The sequence below is a fragment of the Thamnophis sirtalis genome, unplaced genomic scaffold (assembly GCF_051295495.1).
Source record: "Thamnophis sirtalis isolate CommonGarterSnake01/CBP01778 unplaced genomic scaffold, rThaSir2_p1.2 scaffold_10, whole genome shotgun sequence".
NCBI lineage: Eukaryota > Metazoa > Chordata > Lepidosauria > Squamata > Natricidae > Thamnophis > Thamnophis sirtalis.
In genome coordinates this window covers 13,179,584-13,193,530 of record NW_028261390.1, presented here as the reverse complement: position 1 = coordinate 13,193,530, position 13,947 = coordinate 13,179,584, and the positions used below count along the sequence as shown (strand labels likewise).

General features: G+C 41.9%; 1 protein-coding gene across 1 annotated transcript in view; it reads left to right on the top strand.

Moving 5' to 3' along the window:
• The first annotated feature begins 3,538 nt into the window (after nt 1-3,538).
• Nucleotides 3,539-13,947, top strand: part of SNCA (synuclein alpha) — a 55,707-nt gene continuing 45,298 nt past the window's right edge. Inside the window, exons 1-3 of the mRNA XM_087723772.1 lie at nt 3,539-3,859; nt 7,298-7,443; nt 11,082-11,123. Of these exons, the coding sequence (XP_087579898.1) occupies nt 7,323-7,443; nt 11,082-11,123 (163 nt within the window). The 5' untranslated portion in view covers nt 3,539-3,859; nt 7,298-7,322. The remainder of the gene's footprint in view (nt 3,860-7,297; nt 7,444-11,081; nt 11,124-13,947) is intronic.

Here is a 13,947-nt window from a genome sequence, read left to right as displayed (position 1 = left end):
ATGAGTGAATCTTAGTGTATCCTTGACCATTTGGATTGATGCACTTGGGTGAGTTGAAGTCTGTGACAATTCTTCAAGGACAGTTCCATAGAGAGCAAGCTGATTTGTCCAGACATAAGGATATGAGTGCTAAGTGAACCTAGGCAATGGGTTAATTGACACAACCTTGGCTTCATTAATTTAACTTAATTAAATGAACTACCTGGTTTTAATTAATGTACAGGATGAAAAATATTGCTTCTTTCTTTCAAACTCTGCATAAATGTGTGGCTGATTCCACTTGTACTCTTCAGAGAAACAGTGACTTAGCTGAATCGTGAAGCCATGGCTCATCATGATCATGGCTTGTTGAATAGATTTCTCTTATTTCCCAGAAGGGATTCGCTAAAGTGAGAAATCATTCTGAAAGTCAGCCTTCCTAAGCTTCATTTATGTATTTTTAAAAAGCAATTGTCTTTCATAAACTGTATTTCTTCTGATTTGGTAGAAGATTTATCTTCTTCCCACGCTGTGGGAATAGAATGAATAAGAACCACAATGTTTGCTGTTAGGCAGAATCAAAACACACTTTCTAAGCAGTCTTCCCCCCACCCCACCCCCTCTCAAGCTTAATGTCTCTTAGTTTGCTGTTCATCTAATTTGGGCAATGAGATTGCAGGGTGCATTAATATATTTTTTCTTTGTTGAATTACCATGTCATTCTCTTCCCTCAAACAAAGTAGGCAGAAATAAACACTATATTTACCACATGCAAAATGTAACTCTGAATTTAAAGGAAAAAATAGGCAGGAAAAAGTATTATCAACAGAGTGTGAAATTTGCTATAATACTTTTTTCCCTTTTCTTTGTACTGGTTGATGGTCTTTTTGCATAACATTAACCCTAACCCTAATCCAACCCTGATATGCCCCTCAATGAAATCAAGTTTCATTGTTCTAGGGCAGGGTTGGGAACTTTAAGACTTGTGGAGTTCAATTCCTGTGGGGAATTCTGGGAGTTGAAGTCCACAAGTCTTAAAGTTCGTTCCCAGGTTTGGACACCCCTGTTCTAGGGTTTTGGAAGTTTTCTCCCTGATCCGATATACGATATGTCATTTTATATACTTTGGACAAATCCCCTTGGACTTTCATCTCAAGCTAAAAGTCCTTAATGTCCTAGCTATTTCTCATGTGAGAAGTTTTCAAGGGTCTGTTTACCTTTTATTGTCCCCTTCTGCCATGTCCACAGCTCTAATTATATTGTTTTTCACAGGGATATCCAATCTTGGCAAGTTTAAGACTTGTGGACCTCAACTCCCAAAATGCCCCAGCCAGGATGGGAGGTGAAGTCCACAAGTCTTAAATTTGCCAAGGTTATACACTTGTGGCAGATGTGGAACTAGACATATCTCCAAGAGGCAATGGGTTTAGGTCATCAACTTTCCAGAATTATGCTGCTGGCAACTTTTGGAAGCAGAATGATTAATCAATGCGGTCCATTTCAGAGAAACTCAAAACCCAGTAGCTAAAACACAGTTGACTAGCTTGTGGCTCACCGTCACTATTTGAATTTTTGAATATTTGATTAAATTCAATCAGCCCTAATTTCACTAATTATTGTAGGAAGTTGTCACCCAGCCCTCTTCCAGAAAAATGAAATATCCTAGGAAATATTGAAAAGGTAGAATACTTCTCTGGATGTGAAAAGAAAGTTGCCTGTAGCTTCCTGCCCATCCCCACTGTTAATGGGCCATTGAGAAGGTCAAGCTAGTCCACTTTACATAATAAAGGCTTCTCCACTGTAGCTGCAGGGGGATGGGAGTAAAAGCATGATAATATTGGCCCCAACTGACCACATGGCATCTGAGAACTCAACCAAACCTGGATTTGGAGAGTTGCCCCTGCATGGCCCCATGGAAGTCTGACAACCAATCAGAATACATTTCTTACACAGGAACAGGAAACAGAGAGGTGGGACTGAACAGGTTATAAAAAGCCTAGCAAGCCCCTCCCTCAGTCCTTCTCTTCTTCTCCACCAACATTGAAGCATGTGATCACCTTTTATGTTCAGGGCTCAAGCCATGTGGACCTGTCCAACAATAAACCATCTTTCTAAGCAGCCTCCATGTCTCCAGTGTCTTTTTCCCCACTTGGAGCCGAACCCAGAAGGACATTTCTTTCATCACTATGGGTTTGCCTTATTAGAAGGCAAAGAAGAAGAGATTTTAAAGAAGAGATTGGACAACCATTTGTCTTAAACGGTATAGGGTTTCCTGCCTACCAGGGAAAGTAAGCAGAAACATATTACCTCCATATATATATATATATATATATATATATATATATATATATATATATATATATATATATATATATATATATATATATATATATATATATATATATATATATATATATATATATATATATATATATATATATATATATATATATATATATCCATCCTTAGGAAGGCTTTATAGAAGGCTAGGTAAAGCTTCCTTCTATTCTTCAATAAGAGCAGAAGTCACGAGAAAGATGGGTGATTAAATAAAGCCAACTGAGTCATAAGTAGAAAGGTATAAACTATGTTGAACTAGGCACTGCAATGACGATGGGGAAAGCAATTATTGTGGATAGTTTGGTCACAGGTAGAATTAGAATGGAATAGAGCTGGAAGGGACCTTGGAAGTCTTCTCTTTTCTTCCACTTTTCCCAGGATTAAAACCTTTTTCAGATCTTCACATAATGGGTCTAAATAAATTGTATCTTTATGATCTATATTGTTTTATTTAGTTTCCTAGTATGGTTTATCTATGTTGTTTAGTTATTTAGTAACTTATGATTATCACTAAGCGTTGTATTTTATGATTCATGATGAATGTATTTGTAATGACTATGATCATGATTTATCACTTATATCTTTTATTTACATGGAGAACTTACGCACTGAAGACATATTTCTTGTGTATCCAATCACAGCCAATAAAGAATTCTATTCTATTCCATTCCATTCTGGATCCTCCCATCCTTTGGTTTACTTCAAGGTTTTTTTCCCCTATAGTCAAGAAAAAGGCATTTTGTGTCCTTCCAGAGTGGCTCCTTCAATAATAAGCCTGTTGCTTTAACAGGTGGAAATAGGCAAAGAGGGATAGAAAAGGGCGTGGTTAGTGACCAAGGGGAGGAGCTTTAACCCTAAAAGCAACAGTACCCACCAAATACAGATTACTCTCCCCCCTTCCCACCCCAAAACCTTCTTGCATAGGAACCAACCAGGTAGCGCATCCCTTTCCTCCGCTCCAGGAAGGGAGGGGCGGGGATGGCAAAATAAGGCCGTCCAGAGCTGGGAGCTCGGCTGTCTTTATTTATTTATTTATTTTTGGAGCGGGGGGGGGGGCACTTGGCACCGGGCGGAGTCACGGGAAGATGGAGGGACCAGGATGGGGAGGGCGAGGGAGTTCGCGGGCGCCGCCTGGCTACCTGACGAACCAGCACAAAGAACGAGGGAGAAGAGGCGCGCTTGCTATCTCTCCCCCCCCCTCCTCGCCCGCCCCACGTTGGAGCAGTTTTCTCTCCGGTCCGCGAGGGGAGCCTTCTTGCCTTTTTTTTCCTCCCAGCGACATCCTTTGCCTCGCCTGGGAAGGAGCCGGAGCCTGGGTACCACCGATTAGATCCTCAGGCAGGGATGTGCTGACCGCGGGAAGTGGAGCGCGGGGCGCCTCCTTGCCAACTCTTGGGGCGCTTTGCTTCCATCCCTCCGGTTTTTTTTTTTCTTTCTTCTTCCGATCTCTCCTTTTTCGCTCCGAAAATCCAACAGTTGTAAAAGACTAACTGTTGATCGCTCCAGCAAGGCGAGGCGCGGAGCAAATAAACCGCAAGGGGTGAGTAACTTACAAGGATCTCTTGGGAAGAGGGGGGGTCGCAGGAGGATGCTAAGGGAGGGGTCGTTTGCGTGCCTATCCCGGGGATAAAGTGGGGGGGGGCAAAGGCTGGGGATGGAGCTGCAACTGGACAATCGCCCTTGCTGGCTGTGATGTTTATTCACCGTGTTACTTGGATCTGGCTATTATGTAAGTGTGCAAAGAAAAACTGCCAATTCGGTGCGGGCTCACTTTCGGAGTAACCCCTTTCACACGGGCAAGACTTTGGAGGAAGTATCTGAGGTTCCTAAATAAGCTTTGGCACAGAGGCAAATAAACGTATTTGGTTGTGAGAGAAAGAAAAATTAAGACTGATCATAATATATGTCTTCATTAACATCTCAAGAATGGCCAACGGGGGAAATATCTCCTCCTTGATGTTGAACCAGCCTTATGTTGAAGAATTGATGCATCGATCATGTCTGGGAGAAGCAAACTTCCTTCTGGTTTTTAGTTGCCTTGTTTCCTTGGAATTCTGGTGAAAATAAGCCATGCTAACATTCATGGTCTATTCCATGGTGATCTCCAGATCACCTAGACCAGAGTTTCTGCTATCTTTGCCAACCTAGGTGGTTGGAGTGATGGAAATCGTTTTGGAGACCAACTCAAGGATGTTAGAAGAGCTGGACCAGCTTGTAATTGAGATTTGTCACAGCAGCTCTTCAACAGATGGTTGAAGTATGCCCTGGATCCTTCTCATGGTAGCCTGGAATGCAGGAATATAAAGAAAAGGGACCAGCTCCTTTAAGGCTCCCCAGCTGCCAATGGAAAAAGACCTTGACTCTAAAGAATGAAGGGGGCCTAGCATATTGGGCATTCTGTTGCACCCTTTCTGCTAGAAATGTGGGATGCAAAACATCTCAGTCTTCCCAATAATTAAATAATGATCTTACTGCTTCTCTTGTGTAAGATACTTGTGTGGGTGACAAAGAGAAAAAAATAGGAATTAGCAAGTGCCTACGATTTATATTGTCCCCCAGTTTCAAGAGGAAAAGCCAATTCTCCATTTTAGGAAAACTGGGGGAAGCTTTGGTGAATCAAGATAATCCAGCAAATCTGAAGGTTTGCCTTCTCAATGATTTGGTGTTCAAGGGAAGAAACAAACCCTCATTTCACATATATATATACATTACATGTCCATCCATTACCCAAAACAAAAACAACCAAAGACCCTTCTGTATCCTGGAAAAGTAGAAGGACCTCTTTGGCAAATATTTATTTCAGAGCTGATAGTCTAGCTTGGGTCCCATGTAGGTATGCTGGTGCCAAAATTAATAATTTCTCCAGTAATTTAAGGGAGAAGCAAAACAAGGACTCTCTCTGTGAGTTTAGATGATTATTGCATTTTTGTCTTCTAAACTGCACTGATGATTGGAGAGGAATCAAAGAGACTGAGCAAGCAAAGAGGTCCTTCTACTTTTCCAGGATACAGAAGGGTCTTTGGTTGTTTTTGCAATAAGGGATTGTTTAAAAACAAAACATATTGTGGGTTTGAACATGATTTCAGCTAATGTTAGAATCCTCCCTTTGAGACAGACTGAGGCTCCTCCTCATCACCTCATTCCACTTCAAGTTCACACTCCTATTTTAAAAGAATTACTCACAAGCTTGTGGTTCAGAAGAACTTGCTGTGTGATACCAGATTATGGCTTTACATTTTATTCTTGCCATCTTGGGTAGAATCAGGAGCCCCAGTTTATTTTAAAATCTGTTTGAAAGGCAAATGAGCTACAAAACCCCCAACCATTAAAAAAAAGATATTGGGGTACTGGTGAGAGAATCCAGGATAAAACTGAATTGTTGTAGTCTTAAAGATTAACATTTTAGCCACTTGGGAATGAGCAATTTCCAGTTGTTATTCCATATGTCTCTGTCTTTGAATAAAGTTGGTTCTGAGGTTTATTTGTGAGTCACAGTGCATGACATAGGCTACATGCTGGTAGCCTCATTCACTTATTAAAAATATAATTTAAATTAGTAGACTTATTCTCTTGCTAAACTTAGCTTGGATTGGGTGGTTAATGTGCCATCTGGAATGTACCCCAAGATGTGGCAGTTTATCAATCATTTCCAGTGTATTATCTGATATTATCTGACAAGGGTTTCATTAAAAAAAACATTTACAATGTAGGAAATATTTGTGCTGGATTCACTTATCACATTGAACCATAATGTCGTGGGGTGAGTTTTGAGTTAGCATGTTGCATGACTCCAGTTTCCTGGTATTATGGTTTCTAAATCATGATTCTAACCTAAGCAGATTGTATGAGCCCAGTTTTTGGACTAAGGTTTTATGTTTAGCATGCTGCATGAAGTCATCCATTTGTGCTTATTGGCACACCAGGATTACAGAAACAATGGTGTAGTGTATGAGTATATAATATGTGAGTGTAATGATATGGCATTGGTCCTTTGACTCCCTTGGTGATTTAATTCCAAGAATATTAAAAAAAATGAATGAACCTCTGAATCTAATATAGGTGCTTCTATTTTATTTGTGGAAGTTGGCTTTTTTTGTACAACCATCATTGGATACTGTAGTCACTAGGGGTCAAATGAGGTGTAGAGATGGTATGAGTTTACCATTTAAAGAACTGGGCAAAATATTTACCTTAAAGCAATGTTTGCAAAATTAAACCATTTAAAGAAGCATAATGCAATTACACCAAAATGAAAAGATCTTCCTTGTTACCCTGAAGGAACTAAAAAGCTGCAGGATGGTGGATCTCTTTGGGAAATGGGGGCACCTGAAAATCCTCTCTAAAGAGATATTGCACTCAGTTGCAATCTGCCAGGATAACATGCAACAGATACCTGGTTGATGGAAGCCACTCATTCGTCCCCAGGAAATAATCACAAGTTGTTTTTGTTGATTATGTACATGAAGGGCAGTGGTTCTAGTGAGCATGATTCTGTCCCATTTCCTCTCCCTGATGCTTTGGTTATCTCCATATTTAGCTATCTGCATAGTTTTAGACCAAGATCAGGGGTGGGTTTCTTGCCCCGTTCCAACCGGTTCGGTTGGAACGGGGCCGCTGGCGTCCTTGTGCACGCGCGCAGCGCATGATGCGTACTAGCATCTGTGCAATGCTCCAGCTGCTCCTGGAGGATCGCGCAGGTACTGTATGCATCCTGCACATGTGTGGAAGCGCAGAACTCGTCAAAACCGGGTAAGGAGCGCGGGCGGGCGGATGGGCCAGTTGCTGTTCCTGGAAGTTACTTACTTCCGGGTTCGCCGACCAACCAGTTCGCAGGGACCGCCGCGAACCGGTTGAAACCCACCCCTGACCAAGAGGATCATGTATGGATGGATAGATGTGTTCTTCCCTCCTAAACAACATGATGCTATTCTTTCTTAAATGACTTCACGAATTAAATAAAAGTTACCTATCTTTTCAGTTGTGGACGCCGACCTATTTTGGCCATGGACGTATTCATGAAAGGATTTAATAAAGCTAAGGAAGGAATGGTAGCAGCAGCAGAGAAAACCAAACAAGGTGTGGCGGAAGCAGCTGGGAAAACAAAAGAAGGAGTCCTCTATATGGGTAAGTGGTGAGACCCTAAATCTGGAGTATGCAATGCTGTTGTTTTTTGAGCCAAGGTCCACAGAGCCTTTGATTGGCAAATCAGGATCTCCATGTCAAAAACTGGGTGGAGCCAAGACAGAAAGAAAATATGAATGAAACTGAAATGAAATCTAGAATCCTGGAGCAATAAAGTTGGAAGGGAATTTGGCATTCTTCTAGTGGTTCCCAATGTGGGGCCCAGGCCCCACGGGAGGGCAATTTAATTTTTAATGGGGGCAATTTGAATCTTGTTCAAACCAATGTATTGGCCTTTTCGGCTTCCTCCGCATGCGTAGAGTTTACGGTTTGAGTAAAGTAAGAATTATAGGTCATGGGAGGGGAGGCATCAGGATTTTAAAGATGCTTAGGTGGGGCATGGCCAAAAAAAGGTTGGGAACCACTGTTCTAGTTCAACCCCTTGCTGGAGCAGGAGACCATCACAGAATCATAGAAAAACAGATTTGGACCTCCCTTCTTGGAGGTCTTCCAGTCCAGCTGCTGGCTCAAACAGGTGACCCTTACAGATATAATTCAATTTTTCAAGTGGGACGCACACTTTCCTGTGTGTCCCAGTCAAATTAAGATTTTTGCATCTATAGAGAGACCTTGGAGGTTCATTCAGATTCAAGGTTCATTAGGAACATGGGATGTTCTGGGCTCTCAATTTGTATATGTATGTAGAATTCTTTAGATTTTTATTCATTTTTTTCATCCTGGAAGCAAAAGTGAGATTCCTTGCATTCCATTCTTCAATTTACCTTCCCAAAAACAATCCGAGGAGAAAAGTTGTTTAGAATAAACATTGGGTCTCCTTGATCTCGATCCAATATTTTAACCATGACAGCAATCCGAATTTCTTTTCCATGCTGCTATTCTGTACAGAATGAGCAATCAAGATGACCTGTGGTAATATGTTCCTCCTTTAAACCAAGCACATTGCTACATTTCTTGTGCTGTTTGAATGGCAAACTCTTAGAATTGGAAATAGCTAAAGCTTCTGCTAAGTGCATGTACTTTGGATATAATAATATTTATTCCAAGTAGAAATGTAGTAACTGTTGTATTGGTGGATTGCTTGCATCTCTTCAGGGAGACACCTTGAAGAAATCTTAAAGAAATTCAAAAGGGATGCATTGCATCTGTGGGGTGTAGATTCATGGTTGCTATCCAGATCATCAGACACAGATGTAACTTGAACCCAGATGAACACTGATGAACCCTAACTTTGCTGTCACGTGTGTCTTAATATTTACCCGTACTTGAATTTGCTCTGATAGATCATATCCTCCTCACCCAACTGAGAATAGAATTGAAGAACAGAAACAAGCAGTCAGACAAGGAGATCCAAACTCATTGGTAGCCTCACATTGCAACAAACAAGGACATACATTCAATTTTGCATCTACTAAGATTGTTGGCTGAGCAGGGACAAAAATAGACAGGGAAATGATTGGAGCTGGGAAAGGGGCTGCTTGTCAGTCAACAGGAGTGCTGATTTCTTATCAAGTTTATCAAGTGCTTAGGAACCGAGCACTTGGCAGCACAAGAAAACAATAGCCATTGACTTAATAGCCAGCCATCAACACCCCAATCAACAACTAAAAAGCCACGCAACCAAGCACTACATTATTATTATACATATAATGGCCCAAAGCAGACATTCTGTTAGAGAGAAGTTACCTGAGGCTTGGCTCCAGCATGAGTCTGAAAGCTCAGAAGACTAAACCTCTGGTCATGGTGACCCGATCCAAATTGGATCTTGCAACATTATTCTGGGACACATATGTTTGCTTTCATTTGCAACTGAGAGCAGATTATAGTCTAGGCTGGTTTACTGTTGAGAAAAAGAGTTGCCCATATATGGAAAGCAACTATCTGAGGACCTGGGCATGGTTGCAGGAACTGGGCATGGCTAATCTAGTGAAGAGAAAGACCAGGGGAGACATGATAGCAGTGTTCCAATGTTTGAGGGCCTTCCAAAGCACCTGAAGGCCAGACAAGAAATAATGGATGGAAACTGATCAAGGAGAGATTCAGCCTAGAAATGAGAATTTTTTTGACAGTGAGAGCAATCAACCCATGGAACAGAAGTTGCCTTCAGAAGTTGTTGGGGCTTCATCACTGAAGGCTTTCAAGAAGAGATTGGACTGCCATTTGTCAGAATCTCCTGCTTGGGCAGTGGTTTGGACTAGATGGCCAACAAGGTCCTTTCCAACTCTGTTTATCTGTTTTTTTTAAAAAAACCAACCTTTCAGAGGAGGCCATCTAATAATGTGAGGATGTCATCAGGAAAGATATGGCCAAAATATGTTGGTCCATCTTTGTTATTCTTTTTAAAGGATGAGAAAGGGGAAATCATTCCATTCATACCAAAGGCTGAGTCCACTTTTTTTTAGGGTCCATGTAAACAGTTTCTCTATGGTTTAAGAGGAGCTTATGAATGAATTTCCCTCCCAGTAATTTCCCAGTTTTATCCCCATCCCTAAAATTCTGAAAAATTGAAAAACAATAACCAAATGGTTACTTCTCTAACGATAAAACAACAAAATGCAGCTATTTTACTACTGGTACAATCTTAAGGGATACACGTGGATGTTTTGGAAAGGATGCTCCTGAAAAGTATAAATTTCCCATTCCTGGCTTAGATTACCATACTTCACTTTAATAATGTGCTAATTTTGGGAGTCAAATTGGAAAAATAGATTTATATCGGATTTATTTAGAGGTTGTTTTGATGGAATCCCAGTCATTAAAAGAAACCGAGCCAGTAGATTTAGCTATGCCCAACTGTAGGCCCAGCTGTATGATTCATGCTTCCCAGCTAGTGTGAAAGCAGAATTTTCTATAGATGTTGTTTAATTTCACAGCATGCAGCAATTAAAAGCCAAGAATGTTGCATCTGTCACCATAAAGCAGCTAAGCACACTTATATCATTCAAATGCACAAAAAACAACTGTTTAAAGCATCTTTTCGATATGGAAGGCTTATGCAGGCATCCCAATTTTTTTGCATCCATAAATTGGAACACTACAATTCTCTTTGTGTGAATGAAGTCCTGATGTTAAGCTATATATTTGCAGTTTATTGTGTGGGCTACTATTTCATTGAGGGACGCGATGGCTCAGTGGTTAAGACGCTGAGCTTTTCTATCAGAAAGGTCGGCAGTTCGGTGGTTCTAATCCCTAGTGCCGCGTAACGGAGGGAGCTCCCGTTACTTGTCCCAGCTTCTGCCAGCCTAGCAGTTCGAAAGCATGTAAAAAATGCAAGTGGAAAAATAGGTGGGACCTTTGGTGTGAAGATAACAGCGTTCCGTGCGCCTTCGACATTTAGTCATGCCAGCCACATGACCACGGAGGACACCTTTGGACAGCACTGGCTCATCGGCTTTGAAACAGAGTCAGGAACTGCCCCCTAGAGTCAGGAACGACTAGCACATATGTGCAAGGGGAAACTTTAACTTTACCTTGACTATTTTATAAAAACACAATTTGTGTTGAACTTAGGATCAACACCTTGTGTGAACTCTTGAACTGTATCCTTATGCTTCCTAAAACTCATTCAACTCAGTTTCCCATTGAAACTGATTTTTATTTTTATTTTTATTTTGGATAATTAGGATCAAAGACCAAAGAGGGCGTGGTTCACGGTGTCACAACAGGTAAGTCCATAATTGCATTTCTAGTTCTAAGTCATCAATAAGTCTCTTGTCTGTTTTTTTAAAAAGTAGGCTCTGATTTAGGAAGGAAATGTCTGCGATTTGATCAGGCATTTGGGAAAAAGCATTATTGGTCTTATCGGGAAAGGAACATTCCTGCAGAGAGAGCATTTGGAGATATTAATCTGTAGTACAATTCCAGTTTCTGACAACTCAAGCACATGACATTCCATCTGTAGGGAGTGCAAAGCCAGGAGAGTATTGGCCCAGATTCCATATCTGTTTTTGGCCAATAACCAGTGAGCCTGACTGATTATTTTCACTGCAAGAGAAACATGTAATGGATGAGCCTCGGTGGCACAGTGGTTGGAGTGCAGTACTGCAGGCTAATTTGGCTGACTGCCGGCTGACTGCAATTTAGCCGTTCAAATCCCACCAGGCTCAAGGTTGACTCAGCCTTTTATACTCATCTTCCAAGTATTTTTATTGGGTTCAATAACCAGCAAATAGGGGAATACACATTTAAAAGTTTCAAGGAAACACATTCACTTTACTAAGGAACTCTGGAGATACACGTTACAGGTAGTCCTTGACTTACTACCAATTTGAAGTTACAACAGATCCTGAAAAAAGGCACTGATGATCTAGTTTTGAAGTTCTGATGTCATTCCCTCCCTCCCACCCACCCCATAGTCACATGACTGCATTTTGGATGCTCAGTAAATGGCCCACATTAATGGCTGTTTGCAGTATTCCATGGTCATGATGTTTACTTCCTGTTCTGGTAAAAAAAGTAATGTTTACTTCCTGTTTCTGGTTTTTAAAAAAGCACTGAGCACAACGAGATTGCTTTAGAATTACAGGCTAACAATCTCAGTGCTCACTCCAGGAGTTCAAATCCCACCAGGCTCAAGGTTGACTCAGCTTTCCAGCCTTCCGAGGTGGGTAAAAGAAGGACCCAGATTGTTGGGGGCAATAGCTGACTCTGTAAACCACTTAGAGAGGGCTGTAAAGCACTGTGAAGCGATAAATAAGTGTAAATGCTATTGCTATTGCTAATGGATGGCATCTGGCATCTGTAGTCTTCCTTATGTTGAAAGTAGCTTTCCAGTGGTGGGTTCCGGATCCTGGTGCAACGGAGCCAGGTGTCCACCATATGAATGTGTGCAGCCCGCACATGCGTACTTACCACCTGCGATGCTCCGTGATGCCTCCGCAACGCTCTAGTTGCTTGGCGGAGCGTCATGCAGGTGTCATACGCACCGTGTTCGGAAGCCACAAAGAGCTCAAATGCTGGTATGGAACGTGAGCGGGCAGGTGGGCCCTCCAGAGCACTGTACCGGAATGGTACCTGGTGCTCCCCGCAGGCACCAGTACACCTTTAACGGGGCGTACCAGTCGTAACCCAACACTGGAGCTTTCATACCTAGAATTCCTTTGATACCCTGGCAATTGTCCAAAAATTAGTTATACACAGCAATATGCTGGTGTAGGTTTTCACAGCTGGTAACTGTTGAGCTTCAAGGTTTAGTGAACATGGTCAAGAGGACAGATTTTCTGATGGCAAAATAGTCCTTGCTCAGTTATCCGTGATCAGCATAGCAAAGCATTTTGCCTCTCAAGATGCCGACCAGAGTTGCTTGCAAAACAACAGGAAATCTCTTCTCTAGACTCTAGAAATATGATCTTCAGCAGTGAAGGTTGGCCCTGGAATAGTAAATAGGTTCTTAGCATTTCAGTGCAATCATTGGCGGTGTGCCTCCAACAGCAGCAAATGACTGATGTACAGCATATGCCTGTTGTTTTATTTCCAGGAACTCTTTTCTTATCAAATGATCTGAAGGGCTCTCGTAGCTGTAGCTGAAATCCATGTCTGGACCTCAGAACACATTTTGACCTTGCTTGGGTATCAAATGACAGCTGGTACAAGAGCAAATTCAAATTTCCTTCCTTTGTGATCCCCTTTTTGATAAAATACAGGTAGTCCTCAAGTAAGTTCGTTCAGTGACCGTTCAAACTCACAGCGGCACTGAAAATAGCGACTGATGACCATACTTAACAACCGTTGCAGCGTCCCCAGTGGTCACATGCTTTACATTCAGATGCTTGACAACTGACTCGTATTTGTGACCGTTGCAATGTTCAGGAATCCTTTTGCGACCTTCTGACAAGCAAAGTCAAAGGAGAACTCAGATTCATTTAACAACTGCAGTGATTCCCTTAACAAACGTGGCAAGAAAAATCGCAAAACGCAATAGCAATAGTTAGACTTATATACCGCTTCATAGGGCTTTCAGCCCTCTCTAAGCGGTTTACAGAGTCAGCATATTGCCCCCAACAACAATCTGGATCCTCATTTTACCCACCTCGGAAGGATGGAAGGCTGAGTCAACTCTGAGCCGGTGAGATTTGAACAGCCGAACTGCAGAACTGCAGTCAGCTGAAGTAGCCTGCAGTGCTGCATTTAACCACTGCGCCACCTCGGCTCTTCCACCAGGGAAACCAGGGATAAAAATGTACGATAAAAATATTGGAGGCCACAACTTAAGTCAGATCAGTGACGTGCGGTGAGATTTATGGCTGGTGAGGCAGTCCTCTCCCCCGACACCCCACTGACTAAGGCGGGCAAAAGAAAGTGACTTTCTTGAGGTAGTGCCTCAACTACTTCGGGATTTTTTAGGCTTTTAACCCTCGCTTAACTCTGCTCGAGCGCCTAAAAAGTCAGACTAAATGAGGCATGCAGTTCTCCTGCCTCATAGTAGGGGGCGCTTTTTAGAGGCTTTTTTTAAACAGGCGGTCATTCACGGTGTGGCAGCAGCTAGCTAGC